The sequence below is a fragment of the Bos indicus genome, chromosome 22, assembly GCF_029378745.1.
Source record: "Bos indicus isolate NIAB-ARS_2022 breed Sahiwal x Tharparkar chromosome 22, NIAB-ARS_B.indTharparkar_mat_pri_1.0, whole genome shotgun sequence".
NCBI lineage: Eukaryota > Metazoa > Chordata > Mammalia > Artiodactyla > Bovidae > Bos > Bos indicus.
The window spans coordinates 21,716,458-21,736,369 of NC_091781.1; the positions used below are offsets into that span (position 1 = coordinate 21,716,458).

The 19,912-nt window shown below is 44.7% G+C and overlaps 1 protein-coding gene across 7 annotated transcripts in view; it reads right to left on the reverse strand.

The window, feature by feature from the left end:
• The window catches only part of ITPR1 (inositol 1,4,5-trisphosphate receptor type 1), a 352,734-nt gene that overhangs the window by 304,413 nt on the left and 28,409 nt on the right, over positions 1-19,912 (reverse strand). For all 7 annotated transcript variants that reach the window (XM_070777089.1, XM_070777087.1, XM_070777086.1 and 4 more), the window contains exon 4: positions 15,760-15,830. In XM_070777089.1, coding sequence (XP_070633190.1) covers positions 15,760-15,830 — 71 coding nt within the window. The remainder of the gene's footprint in view (positions 1-15,759; positions 15,831-19,912) is intronic.

A 19,912-nucleotide genomic window follows, 5' to 3' on the forward strand; every position in this document is an offset into this window, starting at 1 on the left:
ATAATTCCAATGCTACACAAACTCTCCCGAAGAACTGAGAAAGAGGGAACACTGCACAATGTGTTATAGTAGCACAGTATAACCCTGACACCAAAACTAGATGAGGACAAGGAAAAACACAAAGTAACTGATGTGCAGAGAGAGGACGAGACAAGGAGCAGGCTGCTGAAGGTACTCAGTGCCTGAATGGCGCTATTCCTGAGCCCCCCACTGCACCCCTGCCCTTCATGCAATGAAGGAGCTATCTGAGCCAGTAAAAAGTCCCTTTGTTTTGTTGTTTAGTGGATAAGTTGTGTCCGACTCTTTGTGACCCCATGGATTGTAGCCCATCAGGCTGCCCTGTCACTGGGATTTCCCAGGCAAGACTACTGGAATGGGCTGCCATTTCCTTCTCCAAGGGATCTTCCCCACCCAGGACTCTTATGTCTCCTGCATTGGCAGGCAGGTTCTTTACCACTAATGGCACCTGGGAAGCCCCTTTATGTTGAGATAATTCAAGCTGGCTATATTATTCACAACCAAGAGTCCTGACTAGTTCACCACTCCACCAGCCAGACAGACACTCAACCTCTTCAATGCCATTTGCTAACTATAATCAATTCAGTTATACGCATTAATGCCAAGGCCTGAAAACACATGGGTAGTGAAAGCTAGGTCAACTGGAAGTACTTTAAAACCTATGCTGTCACTTTTCAGAAAACTCTCTAACTGCAATTTTTCTTAAGCTATTATTAAGATGAATTCAAATGATGTGGGCATACTGATCTGATGGAAACAATGAACATCACAGGAATAAAAACCATATCTAGGATTCAACATTCTCCAAGACTAATCCCTAAAGTATTCCTCACTCATCTCTCCTAAGATTGAAAATTCCTTAAGGGCAGGGACCATTTCTATTTGTTCAGGTAGATGACCTCGTAAATAGTCAAGAAGCTTGCACAATCCAATGACCTTTGAGACTACGTTTCTGAGTCTTGCCAAGGACATATTTTCCATTGTAATAGTTAAGACACCAATACAGAAACATGCAAAATGGTGAAAAAAAATCAAATGGAAAAAGTTCATATTTAATAGCCCCTTAAATATGGCCTACACTTCAAATTCTATGACAGGATTTTTTTTCAAGTAGAAAAGGCTGAAATCATAAAAACGAAACTAATAGAGAACAATCATCACAATGTTATTGATAAGAAGATGCAACAATGGAAGTTCCAGAAAACCCTGAACCATGTTTTCAACCAGTAATAATCCTGGCAAAGAGATGAACTCAACTGCACCTCTGTAGTATCCACAGCAAGCAGTGGAAAAATTAGACAAGAATGTCAACTAGGGATCTAAATGTTACTGCTGTTATTTAGTCACTAAGTTGTGTCCGACTCTTTTCCAATTCCTTGGACTGTAGCCCTCCAGGCTTCTCAGTCCATGGGATTTTCCAGGCAAGAAAACTTGCGTGGGTTGCCATTTCCTTCTCCAGGGAATCTTCCTGACCCAGGGATCAAACCCGCATCTCCTGCACTGGCCAGCGGATTCTTCACTACTGAGTAGATTTTTTTACCACTTTCTCAGGGATGCCTCAGGGATCCGAATAAATGTCCTGAAACTACAGAGCCTGAAACCTACTTTATTCCAGAAATATTAACACAGTTTTCTGGACTGACACAATATCAGTAACATTTTCAGCCATCACCAAAAGACCAGCTAAGGCAGGGGGTCTTAAGAGGTAGGTGACGAGAAATGCCAAATTTTGCATAATCTACATACAGATCATTTTTGGGGTGCTCAATCAGCATTTTGGGAGTGCTCAATCAGCACTCACGGAGAAGGCAATGGCACCCCACTCCAGCGTTCTTGCCTGGAGAATCCCAGGAACAGGGGAGCCTGGTGGGCTGCCATCTATGGGTCGCACAGAGTCGGACATAACTGACGCGACTTAGCAGCAGCAGCAATCAGCACTCAAAGCCTAACTAATTGTGGTGTAGAGGGAACAAAGGGTGTTGGTCCCCTAATCACACACTCAGCACTCAAAGGAGCTAAAGTCTAGAACCTAGTGGCTAAGATTGCAGACAGTAAATAACCTTCGACATGCATCTCCTTTCCAAGCTGACTATGAGACCACCAACAAGTGTCCTGGAGAGAATAATGGCCCAACATCCTTTTCAGCTCTTGCCTTGCAAGTCTGTACCCCGCAAGGGACAACTGGAAATAATGCTGAATGTTCTGCTTCATTCTCTCAGCTTTACATATTCATTCCTGACAGATCTGAAAATAGTCAACGCTAACATTAAAAAAAACAAAAAGAAAGAAAAAAAGTTCTTCTAGCTTGCAAGAGACCAGTAAAGGTCGATTATGGATTTCCTTCCTCTCTCTGCCCCGATCAAGTGACTGCATTCCCCTGGGCTTTTATATCCTTGTGTAATATTTAATTAAATACTCTGTTCTTACTGGTTTATGTACTAGAGAACACTAATTTTAGAAAACCGATTAGCTAGTTCTTTCTAACTGTATGTTATTGTAGCTAAGGTCAAATTTTTCACTGAAACTATGGCAACAAAACCCCAGTATTCCTTGTCGACAAGACAGAAGCAAAGTTCTCAAGAGCAGGCCTCTTACTTGATGGCTAAACTAGGCTGGATTATTCTGTTTTCTACCTTTACCTGAAAATGCCATGTTTCTGAGAATGGCTATGGGGAGCGGTGACCTCAGTCTCCGAAACTTGCTAGCAGAAGTCCAAGTGAGCTTATACATAAGTGTAATTGCTGATAACATTTTTAGACACATGTAATTTTAGCAGCACAAAATATCCAGACATTTCAGAAGCACCCAAATTGGAACTTAAATGTACCCGGAAAAATACCAGACCAAAAGAAAAGAAAGAAAGAAAGAACGAACTTCTAAATGTCAATAAGAGAAATAATTGCCCAACTTATTTTCTCTATTATTGCAACTGCTCTTATTGGAGTTTTTCTGCACTGACCTCCAGCTATGGCTTTGTCAGGGGGATAAACATGGGACTCTTTGAAGGGACATATTCTTCTTCCCACACCTGTGGCCACTCTCCACTTTGCTCCCCAAATCAGAGGACACAAGCACAATTTCTGCCTTCTCTGGGAGCCACACTGGCCCCTGCCTTGACCAATAGTACCGAGAAAGTAGCCATTGGACATCCTTTCTCCAGGGAGCTCAACTGTGCTCACAGCCAGGTAGAGAATGTCTCCCTGCAGGACAAGTGGCAGGCACCCGTCTGAACTCACAAAGAACACACAGAGGGGTGGGAAGTTTCAGGAAAAGAGCAGATTGGCAATATCTGCCTCCTGTCTGTCAAGAGTGGCCGGAATGCCTGCTGCGTGCGTGAAGATAAACACAACTTCCTCTCTCGGTTGGGCCTGTAATTTTATACATAAGATGGGTCTGCCATCTCCAGCAAAGGCCCCATCAGTAACTGAGGCTGCGATCGAGGCTTGTGCAAGCAGAGACGGGCCTGATGGCTCCTTTTCAAAAGGCTACAGCTCTCCAGCTCCTCTTGATCATAAGCTCGCTCAATAAAGTATAAGAAATTCAAAAAGGTTAAAGTGTGTCTGGCAGTGGATACCTCTGAACAGTCCACATCCTGAAGCTTTAAAAGAGATGTATCAACGTCTGAAGGGCAGTGTTTGATCTTCCTAAGAGATGTTCTGAAAGTTGGCAATTGCAAATTTAGCCACACCAGCTACTCAGCTACTAGGTGCTTAGGTCGTGCAAGGCAGGCGGCCAACTGTGTTCCCTACATGACTCACCTCACCCTAAAATAATGCCATCAGTTCCGTACTATTATGAACCATAGTTACCAGTCAGGGAAACTAAGGTATACTGAGGTTAAGTGATGTGCCTACGGTCACACAGCTCATGACAGGTGGGGCAGAGGGACCTGAACCCCAGTCTGACCTCAGAGCCAGAATTTCTTAAGCCTACAGTCACCCACCGCCCCCTCCCCCAATACATTTTACCTATTCATTTAAACCAGATTAGGGGTGATTTTGATTCAGATAGGTAAGTTTCTTTATATTTGCTCACCTTTTCAAATATTCAATAATCCCATCTTTCCACTATGACCAATGGTCTTCAACAAAATGAAATGAACACAGTTGGTTCTCTGAGAGCTTCTCACTTGGACAGCATGTCTGTACTCTCCCCAGCTGTTTGCTGACCCAATGTCCCCAAACACAGTGCTTCCACGGGAAGCAGAAAGAGAAGAAACAGCTGGGTCCTTCGATGGGAAAACACAGACAGATGGGATCATCTACCTAATCTCTGTCCCACGGTAGAAACTGTCTCCAACATCTCTGACAAATGCTTAGTCTCCTGTGAATGAGGGGAAACCCGTCCTTTGAAGCAGGCCTCTTCCTTGAGCAATCACTCAGCACTGATGACAGTCAGAAGCATGTTCCTAAAATCTGAAACTCTGCCTCTGGTCACTGGCCTCTGCTGGCCCTAATTCTCTGTTGTTCTGGGCTCTGAACATCCCTCGTCCACATGACAGCCTTAAAGCGAAAGAAGACAACTGGCCGTTGTCCCTTAGGGCCTTGCATCAGCACAGCAGCTTGTCAGAAATGCAGAATCTCAGGCTTCACCCAGACCTATTGAATTAGGACCTGAGTTTTAGCAAGATCCCTGGATGCACATTCTTTTCCTCATTCATTCTACAAATATGGAAGAGCCTGCCTGTGCAAAGCCTTAGGGGAGACAGGCGTGGTTTCCGAGCTCACAATGAATGGGGGGGGTAAGACCAAAGGCAAAACCCAGCCATGACAGCCAACTGTTCAGAGCATTTAACATGGGCCACGTACTCCTTAAGTGTTTCACGTGGACAGGCTCTTCTGATTCTCATCAAAACACCGTGAGGCACATACAATAATCTTACCATTTTCCAGATGAGAAAATGGAGAGACTGAGAGGTTGAAGGCGACATGACCAGCAAAAACCAGGGCTGAGGGTCAAATCCAATCAGTCCGGCTCCAGGGACTGAGGACGATGAGGGGTCCCAGGAGGCATGATGGAGATGGGGAGATCATTTCAGAGAGAAGATGAAGGACATGAAACGCCCAGAGTGCAGAGCAAGTTCCCTGACAGCCAGGACGAAATGACTCAGTGTGGCTGGAGCAGACGTCATGGAGTGGGGATTGCAGGTGAGGCTGGGAGGTAAGCGGGGTGACTCATGCAGGACCCTGTGAACCCTGAAAGCATGTCCTCTATCCTAAGCACAAGTGGGGAACCACTGAGGGCGCCAAGCAACCAGGTAACATCATGAGACCTATACTGATTCCTCTGGCCATGGGGAACAGATGGGACGGGCCCCACGCTCAGACACAAAGAATCAAGAAGCAAGTGCAGAAACCAGCAAGGAGGCCACGGCAGCAACTTAGGTGAGAAATATTGTCACCCAACTAGTCTAAAATGCCTCACAGTCTCTCCCATTTTTCGCAGTTCAGCACAAACATCATCGCTTCGAGAACTATCCTATCCTCCTAGTTATCCCTCTAGATTTATCCCCACGGAGCAGTATGACTTAAATGTGGAACCCCAGGAGGTGCTAAGCGGCCCCAAACATTTCTGGAGAAGCACAACTCTATTAATTCACTCAAGCGGTTGAGTAGAGATACCGTCAAGAACCCTCCAGACACGGGTTCAAATCCCAGCTTAGTCCAGATTAGTTACTAACCCTCTCTGGGCTCAGGGTACCCAGTGTAAAATGGGGATGATACACTACCACACCACAGGGATGCTCCAACAGTCAAGAGCAAAGGCATGCCATGACTCTGCCAGAAGGCCAGGCACAAAGAGGAAGGAAATTATTGTTTTTCATGATCATGTATTGAATGAAGTCAGGTAATCTCAAAACTATAGGCACAAAAGAGAAAAAAGATCCAACACAGGGCAGGGGCGGGGGGGTTGGCATCAAGGAGAAGATACCCTCAGAGGATGAAGTCAGTCCACATTCCTGGGAGAAGGCAAGTCAACTATAAGAAATCTGTTTTCAGAAAGCTTTCTGGACTCAGGTAGTCTGGGGAAAGATTATAGGATGGCATCAGGCATCCTTGTTTAAAAAAGAAAAAAAAAAAATCAGCCTTCAGCTAACCTAAAATGTCCTCAGCAAAAACACTGCAAGAGCTGGGAACAGTGAAAACCATTTAGCACGAAATTCTTTTCAACCAGCTTTTAACTAAAGACCAGCATTATGCTGGGCACTGGGCCAGGAGGGCAGGGCAAAAGATTTGGTCCCTCCAGGTGCTCCAAAATCTAGCTGCAGAGACAAAAACAGAAGACAGCTGTGATAAACACTATGCTCAAGACTGTTAAGTAGGCAGTTAGCATGGACCTCTTGTACGCAGACATTTGCTCCTGGGTAGCACATCTCAGAATGTCATCTTTCAGGGTAGTAGAGGATGAAGAAGTAGAGTTGGTAGTAGCTGACTCATTGGAAAAGACCCTGATGCTGGGAAATACTGAAGTCAAGAAGGAGAGGAGGATGGCAGAGGATGAGAAGGTTAGACGGCATTACCGACTCAGTGGACGTGAATCTGAGCAAACTCCAGGAGATAGTGAAGGACAGAGAAGCCTGGCATACTGCTGTCCATGGGGTCGTAAAGAGTTGGACATGACTGAGTGACTGAACAACAAAGAGGAAGAAACCAATTAAGAAGGAATTCAGTAATTTTGCAAAGGATACTCGAAGGCCCATCTCCTTCTAAAGATAGTTGGGTTTCTGACGTCACATTGTCTGGGTTCAAATCCTGGCTCTGCCACTTTGAGCTCTGTAACTTGGACCACCACTCAACCTATTGTGTGTCAGTTCTTTATCTATAAAAGGAGGGGAAGACTTCATTGCTCTGTAGCTGCCTTATGGGGTTGTGATGAGGGCTAAATAATGAAAGTAAAGGAAACTATCAAAATTAAATAGATAAAATTTAATTAATGTATGTAGTCACTATATTAATACATGGTATTCACTATTATTTGCACCTATGGAAACTAGATTATCATTTATTTACACAAGATGACAGAACAAAAAAGATAGTATGGGAGGAGATCCAAGGTGTGTCCCAATCCCAATTTGGACATGGAATTGCTTTTTTGACCCCAGGAGACTTCCTAAATCTCCCTCATTTCCTCAAATGTCAAAAAAAAAGGAAGGGAAAATGCTACCAGAAACTCAAGTGATTCACCGCACATCTTCATCAATGCTCTGAAGACAGGATTATAGAAGCCTTTGCCAAAAGAAAGTCCTTCATCAACCACTAGGTTGTGCTTTCAGGAGAACTGTAGAGCAGTATGAAAATATGACCCAATTACACGTGCTCTCTGTCCACTTTAATTTTGCCCTCAATGGAGGAAGCCACAACAGCAGACCCGAGATTCAATTAGATGACAAAGAAAACAGATCCCTTACTCTGGAAGCACTCTGTGCACGCAGAGCTGAAATGTGCTCTCCATTAGCAGAGAGATGATTGTGAGTCAACGAATATACAACAGGGGTCTAAGGTCTACTTTCCAGGGGTGACTCAGCTGTTCAAAAACAAAGCCATCCAAGGCAACGGAGCAAAAAGCTTTCCTATGCCCATGCGCAGGACACCCAGCACCTTCAGACAAGCATCTCAAAGCTGTGAGCAAGTCGGCAGGAATCCAGCAAGGGCCACGTGCAGTGTGTGGGACTCTGGTATAATCAAGCAGCAGGCATCGCACCAGTGACTGTGTGACATGCTGGGAGCCTTCTATGTTGCCCGGGGAATTATTTAAATTACAGTGTTGTTCTCTTTAGATGGAGTCTGTTGGTGCGAGATTGGGATAAGCGGGTAAATCTGAAATGAATATTATAAAAAACCTACTAATCTTTTTATTAAATTTGAATTGATTTTGTGAATACGGAGTAAGTTGCCAGAGACTTTTCCCACAAAGCAGCTGCGCGCACACACAAAACCTTGAATGTGCCTCAAGGCATATACTTGACAAGCACCTTAAATAGACTGATTTCTCTGCCTTATTTAACATGACAGGCAGAAACAGAGTCCCACTGCGAAAGGCCCATCATGGATTACAATCAAAAGAACAAACAAAATTTAAGGGCGGCCCTCCCCTTGGCATGTGGATATTTAAAAACTAAATAAGATACCGGTTCATGCCTTCAAGGCCTTGCCGAAAGAAAAGGGAGGGAAAAAAAAAAAAGCAGAAATAATGTTGCTTAGCAACAATTAGACTACGGGCAGCAAAGGACAGCAGGTGTGAAAGAAAGTTGAGTGCTGAGTTTGTTACTGCCACCCTAGTCCAGGGGACCCTGTGACCCAAGATCCTGGCCGTGTCCCCACCTGGCCTTAGAATAAGACTTGGCTGTTTCCATCCACTTGTCTTATCTTGACAAAGAAGACCTATAATCCCAAAGAAAGAGAAACCTACTTCTGGACAGACAAGGCTCCTGGACACCAGCGCTGCCTTGTGAAATGGTAACCAGCCTGCTTCTGGTGCTGATCACGGCTTCAAGCTAAAGCCCACTGAACAGATGGGAAAACCGAAGCCTGGAGAAAATGCAGTGATTTCCCCCACGGTGTCACAGTGGTTGGTGGCAGAGCCTGGGCCAGATGCTAGCTCTCAGGTTAGGTGGGCTCTTTACTCCAGTGCTAGTGGTTTTCCTACATCTTTCCTACAAGAGCCACTCCCCACCTCGGACTGAATCTCGGGTCAGATTATTATCAGATAAGTAAGTTGCTGGTACGCAAATACTTCGCATCACTTGATCATGAAAAATGCCATTCTTAGTTGAGCTCCCCCCTCCCCCCCTGCCCCCGACCCTGGCCTCTTCAAAGCTGTTACGAGGGAGGGGCTTCCCTGGTGGATCAGTGATAAAGAATCTGCCTGCCAATGGAGGAGACATGGATTTAATTCCTGGTCCAGGAAGATTCCACATGTCCTGGAGCAACTAAGCCTGTGCTGAGCCTGTACTCTAAAGCCCATGAGCCACAACTACTGAAGCCCATGTGCCCTATAGCCCATGCTCCGCAACAAGAGAAGCCATTGAAATGAGAAGTCCACGCATGGCAACTAGAGAAGTAGCCCCTGTTCTCTGCTGCTGCTAAGTCACTTCAGTTGTGTCCGACTCTGTGCGACCCCATAGGCGGCAGCCCACCAGGCTCCCCCGTCCCTGGGATTCTCCAGGCAAGAACACTGGAGTGGGTTGCCATTTCCTTCTCCAATGTATGAAAGTGAAAAGTGAAAGTGAAGTCGCTCAGTCGTGTCCGCTTCTTAGCGACCCCATGGACTGCAGCCTACCTACCAGGCTCCTCTGTCCATGGGATTTTCCAGGCAAGAGTACTGGAGTGGGTTGCCATTGAAGCCTAGGCAGCAGTGAAGACCCAGCACAGCCAAAAATAGATAAATAAATCCACAATCTCTCTAAAAGGTAGGCTGACAGTACAAGCGTTCTGGGACTACAGAAGAGCCCATTGAAAATGAAAAGACCAGAAGTCTGATCCTCAAGTTCACAGCCATGCCTTTAGATCCAGAGTGCTTTACCATAGCCAACCAACACACTCATCATCCCAGTATCATCTGAGACCATGATTCCTACGCTCTCATTGTTTTAAAGTAAACACATACTGAGCTATCAAGAGTCTTCAGCCAACATTTCACTCAGGAGACAGACCCTCATTTGCACTACAAATAGAATTCAAAGAATGCTGCAGATCACAGATTGCATACGCCACAGCTTGCCCCATTGACAGGTAAAAAGTTAAAAATGCATTAAGTCAAAGAGTCCAAGGCTTCCATCTTCCTCATTCATACAGTCCTAAACTAAAGTTAAAAGAGCTTGGACAGACAGCAGAGAAGTAATAACCTAGTCTATTCTCATTTAGAGATGGCAGGTAACAGGACCATGGCTTGAAGGAACCCTCATGCTTTGGGAAGGTTCCGCCGGGGAGAGCGAGAGCAAGGCACTGGGTTCAGGCCTTTGCAAGGGAGTTCTGGTCTGACTCTGACACTCACAAGCCATGTGATGCTGGGCCAGCTCCTCCTCGTCAGCCCAAAAGGCATCAGGCATAAAACAGACACACCCTGGGCTGAGGAGGTGTTGCAAAGCTCAGGAGAGAATGCACATCAAGTGGCATTATCTACTTTGCCCCAGTGAACTACTAGATAACAGGGGTGACTTTCGTACTTTATAGAAGGATACTTTACCAGCTGGGCCTCTGCTCCCTTACAAACAGCTATCATGTGGACACAAAATCACTCTCAACATGTTTCTTAAAGATTTTAACTGTGAACTGGCACTGACTTCCTTGAGAATGTATCTTTCTTCCCTGGAGTATAAATGGCTGGTGCATAGGAGGCATTCAATAAATGTCTGTGGAATGAATAACAATCAGTCTAAGAAGGGATATTTAACTGACCATGTTTCTCAAGGCTTCCATCTCCTCATCTATATAATGGGAACACCAATATCTGTGCCTCACAGGAAGGTTACAAAGCTTAAAAGAGAGAATCCACAATCCACACTGTGCCTTGCACAGTGTAAATGTAAATGCTCCATCAATGTTAACATGACACGTATGCTCAGTCATGTCCGACTCTCGGTGAGCCCAGGGACTGCAGCCCACCAGGCTCCTCTGTGCACGGGATTTTCCAAGCAAGAATACTGGAGTGGATTCTCATTTCCTTCTCTAGGGGATCCTCCCAACCCAAGGAATCAAATCCATGTCTCTTGCATCTCCTGCATTGGCAGGTGGATTCCTTACCAACACATCACCTGGGAAGCCCCTAGTAGTTGGTACTGTTATTTATAATGTGGGTCTATTTCTCTGTGACACTTGTAAAGACTCCTGAAAGCCAGGGAGACCGTGTTCAAGTCATTTCACCTCTCTTCATCAAGGCCAGCAGCTGGAACACAGAAGAACCTCAATGCTTGACTCATTTTCACAACAGATTAACAGTGGATTACTGTACTTGAAACCAACTTTGATTAGGAGAGAAAGAGGAAACACAGAGAACAAGGGAGATGCTGATCTAGAATATGCACAGTTTCAGCCTGATCTCTGAGCTCTTCCCCAGTTCCTATGAACCACCAAAGATAGCAGAATGCTTCCTTTCTCCTCACCTTTCCCTGCCCAAGCTCCTCCCCACAGCTTTAACTCTGAGTTACCATTCAAAACAGCTTCTTTTCTAAAACTAAAGGTTTAACTACAAGATTAAAAATCTCTCACACGTTGGGAACACTGATAGCGTAGTATCCCGTACAAGATCAAGAATGTGAGGTCAAAGTTAGCCTCTTGACCTAAATGGAGAAGATCAAGTTTTGAGGGCAAGAACTGGACAATTTCCCCGATCTGAAAAAAAGGGATTACACAATAAATGTCATCATCATCACCAAAGCTGATCTTGTTTCCCAGAAGCCCCAGTTACTTCTACTCCAACAACACTGGAGGTTCAACTTACAACAGCAGTCCTTCTAGGATGGAAATGGACAATGGTTGTTAGCTTCCATCTTCTCTTTGTAGAAGATGCCAGTGTATTTAGGACAGGGAAGGGAAGGGTGGGAATGAAAAGGAAAAGACAATCCAGAGAAAGGAAATCACTAACCACAAAGTTTCTATTCCCAGTTTCAATCTGATGTTTGCCTTCTCTATTTTCAAACTACGGGCAAAATGACACTCATGAGGAAGAAAAGAAATTCTGCCTTACCTTCCACTGACACGGATACTTTAAAATGGTACCACATTAACAAAAGGACTAAAGTAATTAAATGATTCTACACCTCAGTTCTCATCACTGAGAGGACAAGGATATGGTCCAAAATTCATTCAGATAATGAAAATGCCTTGGCTTCCATGAAACAGAACTGCAGCCAATCTCTTCTTCCTACCCACAACAACGTCAGGGGCAGGAGATACATTCAAAGGAATCGCAAAGAAAGCAATTCACTTGGAAGTGTACTTTTACTCATCAGAAAGAAGCAAGTGTGTTCAACAGTTTAACTCATCAGCATCTACCATGAAAAAATAATAGCTTCCAGTCACTTGAGCAAGCCTCGTGTACTCAAGTACTCTGTTTGGTTCCTTAGCCATATTACCTTCCTCCCTATATCTTTATGAGGAAGGAATTCTTTTCCCTCCATTTCATGAGTAAAGACATAAGCTCAGAGATTTAAGTAATCTATCAGGGTCACTCAGTTGTATATGGGAACACTGAGCCTCGAATCCAGGCCCATGTGGTCCATGCACACACTGCTACCCACAAAGCATTTAAAGACAAAAAGAGGAACCATCTATAATTATTCTCATATCATTATTCACATACAGTTTCTGTCCCTTCTGCCACCACCTCTGAGGATCAGGCTCTGTACTGAGAACTGGGAATGAAAAGACAGAAGTAACTAAGGCTTCCCAAGCCCTTAACTAAGGACCATCAATACTAAATTTGGAACACACATTTAATCCTCACAATAACCTTTTGAGCAAGGGACTAACATCATCGCGCGTTTCACAGATGAGAAAACCAAGGTTCACAGAGGTTACGCCATTTGTCCAGGGTCACAGAGCTAAGAATTAGCAGAATTTGGATTTGAACCCTGGAAGCCCAATCCTCCAGGCTATGTTATTAACTGCTAGGTTGGCAGATTTCAAGAGGAGCTCCCAGAATTAAAACCCCAAGTCAGAAGCCACACGGAATATTAACATCAATCGGCCTTTGGTTTCCATTTACTTAAGAACAAGTTATGATGGTTCTCAATATAGGAAGTAACTTGGCAAGGAAGCAACAGCAAACCCAAATGACTACGTGTAGCTTGGCTGATTGCTCATGTAAAGACTCCATCATTTTAACCAGCCACTCGCCAGCATCTCACTTTTCCATACGTGTCTGGTAAATTTCAGGGTGCATTGGCACAGCAAGGAAATGGACAAGAAATGCCACCTAATTGCCCAATGCACCATTTCTAAACATCAAAATGACTTCAACCTTCAAAACGGATCTGTATTTGGAAAGGCAGTAATCCCTTTCAAAAGAAACATCTTTCTTTTTGTTTTAGAGAAAAATGTTTCAAACACTACACCACAATTGAAGGGTTGCTTTTTGGAAAACATCACCTGGGTTCCAGGGTGCAAGAGACCTTCCAGTGGCTGCAACGGGAGATGGGTCAGGGCCCCTCACCTGTGTGCAGACAGCCTCCCACTCACCACGAGGAATTGAGGCAGCCGTGACCTACATTCACAAAGCCAGCTACAAAGCATGTTTTGAACCAGATTTCCCACAAGTACAAAGAACCTCACAACCTAGAACACTTTATTTTTAATTTATGGAGAAAGACAGTCAACAAATCAAGTCACTGTCACGTGACCACCGGTGGATCCAAGCCAGGCCATAAACAGAGTTTGAGTGAGTGAGTGAAAGTCACTCAGTCGTGTCTGACTCTTTGCGACCTGAAGACTGTAGCCTGCGAGGCTCCTCTGTCCATGGAATTCTCCAGACAAGAATACTGGTGTGGGTTGCCAGTTTGGTTCTTTCCAAATAGCCTCTACAGAAATTGTCACTTTTATCTCAAAAAAAATCTCTTTCAATCAGCCACCAGATATACATCTAAGCACCAGGCACTTTTATCCTAGTGCCAGGAAAACACACATCTCTTCTGACTTCCCTTGGCTATTATCTTGTTTATTTCAATGTTATAAATGGCACCCCACTCCAGTACTCTTGCCTGGAAAATCCCATGGACAGAGAGCCTGGTGGGCTGCAGTCCATGGGCTCGCTATGAGTTGGACACGACTGAGCGATTTCACTTTCACTTTTCACTTTCATGCATTGGAGAAGGAAATGGCAACCCACTCCAGTGTTCTTGCCTGGAGAATCCCAGGGATGGGGTGGCACAGAGTCGGACACGACTGAAGCAACTTAGCAGCAGCAGCAAACTTATATTCAGACAGCCACTGGTTAACTCTAAATAGTATGCTAACATCTTCCTCAGCTTCCTTTCCCAGCTCCCAGAGCCCGGGTGCAGAATAGGATAGGAGCTCATGTTGGACCCAAGCAATAGGCTCCACATCCCTTCCACTTGGTCCCAACTGTAAAAGCACTGTGTGGACCAGCTTCCTGCTACATAATAAAGCCACGAGTTTATAGCTCAGGCCCTAATAGCGGTGGTTCATAACCTAGGCTGCATGGGAGACTCAATCAGGGAATTTTCAAAATATCTCAAATACCCTGTTAAATGAGAATCTCTGGAGGTAGAACTCAAAAGTGGGTGTTTTTGAACATCCCCGGGGTGATTTCTCAGCCCAAGTTGAGAATCCCAGCTCCTAGTCCATCCGTCAGCAACTCTATGATTCCAGACAGGCTACTAAACCTCCACCTTCCAGGGCTTCAATTCCCTCCCAGGGAGAGTACACCCTCTCCATCGGCTAGAAATGCTGGCAGACCCTCAGCACAGTATGAGTGTGGCCACACTCAATGTTGGCACGGAGTCCCTCATGCTTGGCTCTTTTAAATGGTAAAACTGCAACGCATTATATAATTCAGAAGGAAGGGCTTAATTCTATGAGTGAGTGACAGGATTATGATCATTGGATCAAATCTTTCTGTTGCATTCAGGATTCTGTTTTGGAAGGTGACATGGAGCAAGAACTGAGAAGAAAAAGGCAACAGAGGTGTATATGCTTATGCCAATTTTTTTTTTTTTTTTTTTAAACAGACTCCCACCAGCCCCCTCCCCAGGTGAAAACATGCTCCTGGGAGCCTCACGCCAACTGGATGCAGCGCAACACGGAACACCTTCCAAATGGCTTCTCTCCATCTGAACAACCGCCTATTTTATTCTAATTTCTGGAGATTTTATTCAAAAACCTCAATTAGTTTCTAAATCATGTAAGAACAAAAAGAAGTCATAACTCGAAAGATACAATCTGCAAACAGCAAGGTTTAAACTCTCTGGGACAGAGGCCATCAGTCAAATAGTTAACCCGCTGGGTTCTCAGCCCTGGCTGTAAACAAAAATCACTGCCCTAAAAATGCCAGTGCCTAGCCCCCAACCTTGAGAGATTCTTTAACTGGTTTGGAGAGTGGCCCTGGGCAGCCATGTAACTTAATATCTCTCCCAGATAATTCTACTATGCAGCCAGAGCTGCGAAGCACTAACCACAACAGCAGCAAAAAATAACAACAAAATATTTCTCATTTTAAGATACCAATTATATTTTAGACACCTCCTGCAATACACTAATCTACCTTCCGAGGAAGACATCAAACACAAGAGGTCTACAAAGAAAGCCAACAGTGCAAGGCCACCAGCAGGAAGACTGTCCCACCTGTGCCTTTTAACTCAAAAAGGTAAGTAATAATAAGAACTCCTCACTGCGAGGTGAAGTATGTAAGGACAGCAAAGCTCCCAATGGAACAGTAAGTTCTGCTGAAACACATGTTCCTTGAGACTCAATCCATAAATCCTACTTGTTCGAACACAAGTGTAAGGCTTTAAACTGAATCCGTGCTTACCAGCATGTATTCAAGTGAAAAAAATGAAGGTCCTAATACAAGCCTTCATGATCTTGACACTGAACTTATTTATGCCTTTTAAGAGTTCAGAAAGCCTGAAACTGGCCTCATACATCTTAAAAATACGTAGGCAAATAAACCTATGACTGACTAAAAAAAAAAAAAAAAACCAACAACTATATCTATACACAGCAACAGGCTTCATGAATTTTCAAATGAGGCAAGGGACCCACCTTGGAATGGTCCCCAACTTACCTCTGAATTTCTTGGGTGGATTGTTAAGGTCCCCAGTTTCTGGCTGCACAACACAACGGTCATCAACCAGGCTGCAAAGAGAAGAAAGATAAATGTTGCACCAAACCAAGTCTAAGAAAATAAAACCCTAAGCACTAGGCAAAACTCAAATACTCAGGGCTGTTCCTATGCAAAACAGGCTGCCCTAGTCTCCAGCCAGGGAATGAAACCTCCTTCAAGAGCCTAAGACTCTGCTTCTGCAATGGTACTGTACATTAAGGTACTGTTTTCTGTGGCTCTTTTCACTTAACCACGCCCAGAAGAGACCTGAGCATGTGCGTAACAGCGTGTACGTGCTCAGTTGCGTCCAACTCTTTACAACCTCATGGACTGTAGCCCACCAGGCTCCTCCGTCCATGGGATTCTCCAGGCAAGAATACTGGAGTGGGTTGTCATGCCCTCCTCCAGGGAATCTTCCCTGCCCAGAGATCAAACCTGCATCTCCAGCATTGGCAGGTGAGTTCTTTATCACTGAGGCACCTGGAAAGCCCCGATGTGAGCACAGCATGTACTAAAGCTCAGGTCGGGGGCACAACAAAAGGTCCTTGCACCCAACCAATGGTAGCCAAGGGGCCCACTCCATGCCAGGCACTGAGCTAGGCCCTGGGATGTGAACATGGGTGGGAGGCAGGCCCCTGCCCTTCGGGAGCTCAAGGCTGGTTCATGCAGGAGCCAGAAAGACAAACTGACAAGGAGCATATCACCTGCAGGCTGTAAGAGAAGAGGACAAAATACAGCCAGAAACTCACTGTGCCTGAAGCTATCTGAGAAGCTGCCGGTGGAAGAGGCCAACCTGGCAACTACTGGAGACGGAAAAAGAGGCGGAGGATGAAGGGAGCATTTTCAAGGGGAAGGAACCCTACGCACACAAGCATGGGAGTAAGAGAGGACTCTGGAGCTTCAAAAAGACTAGTGGGGAAAGTGCACAAAATTACAGATAAATAACCAGCCTCTAACTATATATAAAGACCCCATGTTTAAAATTCCAACTGACCGATATGACTTGTACAATGCTTTTGTACAACTGATTTGTTTAAAAAAAAATTTTTTTTTTGGTTTGAACAGATGAGGAAGACTGAAGCTCTGAGGAGTTTACATGACTTTTCCAAGTTCCTAGAACTGGTATTGGTAGGACTGGCTCATTTTTCAAGTGGCCACAAAACTTGATCCCAGCTAATACGGTTTTCCAGGGGTTCTTCCATTAATATATGTCTTATCCCAAAGGCAAGTTACCATTAAATAACCAGCCTTAACTCTTACTGCTTCTTTTCCAAAGTCTGCCAACATATCCTAAAATTCTTTCACACATCTTTCAAGATCCTAAATCGGAGCCCCCATCTTCTCATGAAGACCCCAAGTCTTTCCTGCCCCAGGCTCCCTCTGCCTGGCCTCTGTCCCTCCCCACCACCCCCCCAACCTCCCGGGCTAAAACACAAATGATACACTAGGCAACAAGATCCCCGAGGACAGAAAGCGTGCCTGCTTTGTGACCCAGAAGGTTCCACCCTTCACCCAGGGCCAGCACACTTCCTAACAAGGCTGGGTACTCAGTATCTATTTAGTGGATGGATCGAAGTTTCTAGAACAGTCCACCAGCAACTTGCCTCCTTCGGCTCTAAGACATAGGCTCTCTTCATTAACAAGAGGGACCGTGTGGTCACAGCCTCAACATTCATGCACAAATCAAGAGCAGAAAGTGTATACATAAACCCCTGCCCACTGTGAGCCCCTCCAAGTATAAACAAGGAAACGCCACCAGATCTAATATGTGTAGGCAGGAGCTGGGGATAGGGGTGGGGAGTGGGGTGGCATGCCTTGGAATTCAACATAGGGCTTGGTAAATTAATCAAGTTCTCAGGCAAGGAGGTATGGGTAGGAGAAAGGGTCCCATTCTAGGTTAGAAGAAAATGAACTGCAGATGGCCTTCAGCTACCTGCTAGTAGCATGACACAGACTGTATCACTTCACTCCCCCGGTCTCAGTTTCCTCATCTGTAAAATTGAAGAGTTGGTCTCAAGGATTCCTAAGTAGGGAGATGTTCATGAGACTTTTTGTTTCTTAAATATAGTGATACCAAGTGCCCATCCTCCCCAGGCCTACTAAAGCCGTGTTCCAGGACGGGATCCAAGAATCTTTATTTTTCACAAGTTTCGCACGTGATTGAGAAGCACTTCTCTAGACACTACATGTCACACACTTGGGCCTTCCAAGGCCCTAGGTGAGTTTAAAGTTCAGTGAGTCAATAAAGCCATTTGGAGGTAACTTCCATCTATATAAATGGAACTGGGTTACATAAACAGCGCTGGATGCTGATTCCACAAAAATTGGCAGCCACTCATCGTCATCCACGAGTAGCGCTCCATAAATGTAAAAAATATGAGAAGGAAAAAGAGGTCAAACTTTATTTTCCAAATCCATTTTTACACCGGTTATCCTCAAATATGTGCAGAGAACCAAGGGAATAAAATATTCATCTAAAGGAAAGACTAGAGCCCAAAACTTAACATAAAAAAAAGAGGGGTCATTCTCATGTTAAAGGGGAAGACCTTATTATTAATTTGTTCACAATACTTATGAAAACTCTTATAAAACTCTGTACCTCATAGGAAATCTAAGAGGAGATGCTCTGGAAGAAAAAGAGGTACTAAGATTTTAGGGGCTGACACGGTAGATTCAGCAAGTGGCAGGAAGTGAGCCTAGGTGACTGGAGAGGCAGTGGCACCATTAAAAGAAATTAGGGCCACAGACCAGAGATGGAGCATAAGGGGGGCCTGAGGCTTAACAAGGCACTCAGGTAAGAGTTGTGGGCAGACCATGAGGATGGGGGTGAGCAAATTCAGCCAGAGAGGCGCGGTCAGACAAGCTGGGAAGGGGAAGTTGGCCCCACCAAGGGCAACTGTTAGAAGCACTGGTCTTGAAGTTCTCAGTCTTCGTAGCTGTGAAACCCTGGGCAGGGGACTTCACCTCTCTGATGGTCAGAGATTTTTGCCCCCATAAATAGCAATAATGATAATGCTCACTGTAAAAAGCTGTTTGGGGATTAAAGGGATGGTGGATATACAGTACATAGCACAGAGCTGTAAACACGGACAGGATTCATACAGGTAGTTACCACTGCTACTTATTATTGCAGAAAAATAAGAGGATGCAAGATTCAACTAGAGATGGAAAAAGCAAGGAATCAGCCAAGAAGAAAAAAAGGACAACAGAGAGGTACAAGCAGCAGGACTCTGCCAAAAGCTACAGAAGGTATCTTGGGCAAACTCCGGGAGATGGTGAGGGACACAGAAGCCCGGTGTGCTGCAGTTCATGGGGTCTGCAAGAGTCAGACACGACTTGCTGACTGAACAACAACAGAAAGTATATTGTGAAGGATAGGTCTTTAGTATAAAAAGGTTTAAAAAAGGCTTAAGAAAAAAAAAAAAAAAAGCCACTTGACTGGTGATCAAGCAGTCATGGATCACTCATTTTTACTGGACGACTTTTGAAAATAAAATCTTTATTCGGAGAGATCCAGCTGAGCTATAGAATTCTTTACCTGAAATAACTTGTTCCTTGAGGATGGAGTAACTGAATGAGAGCCTGGGAATACACTTACTTTACAAAATACCAGAGAATCGACATACTTTAAATAGGAAGTCTGGTTAAAAAGGATGGTTCTGGCTGCTGTGACAATGAGGTTCTTAGAGAAATTGTTGCCTTCCTCCCCCGCCCCCACATTTGAGATCAGCTCTTGCCAAACACCACAATGCCACCCACCACTCCTTTTCATGCAAAGAGATTACAGACCATGTATAACTCTTACAGAGATAACCACCTTCACTCCCCATTCTGCTTGTGCCTGCCCTTCGGGACTAATTCACCTCTCATTTCCTCTTCCAGACAATAGAAGGAGGAGAAGGCAAAAGATAATCAAATGAATACATTAGGGAATGTATTTATACGGACTTGGGGGGAAAAAAACAACTGAAGAAAGAACAGAACACCAGAAATCTGATTTAAAGAACTTGGTGCCATTTGTAACTTTCAGATGCACACAGTGATCTGAGGCAGAAAACGTTGTGCCTCAAAGAAGAGAGAGAAGCACCTGAGAAGTTCTGGTCTCTACTTGTAC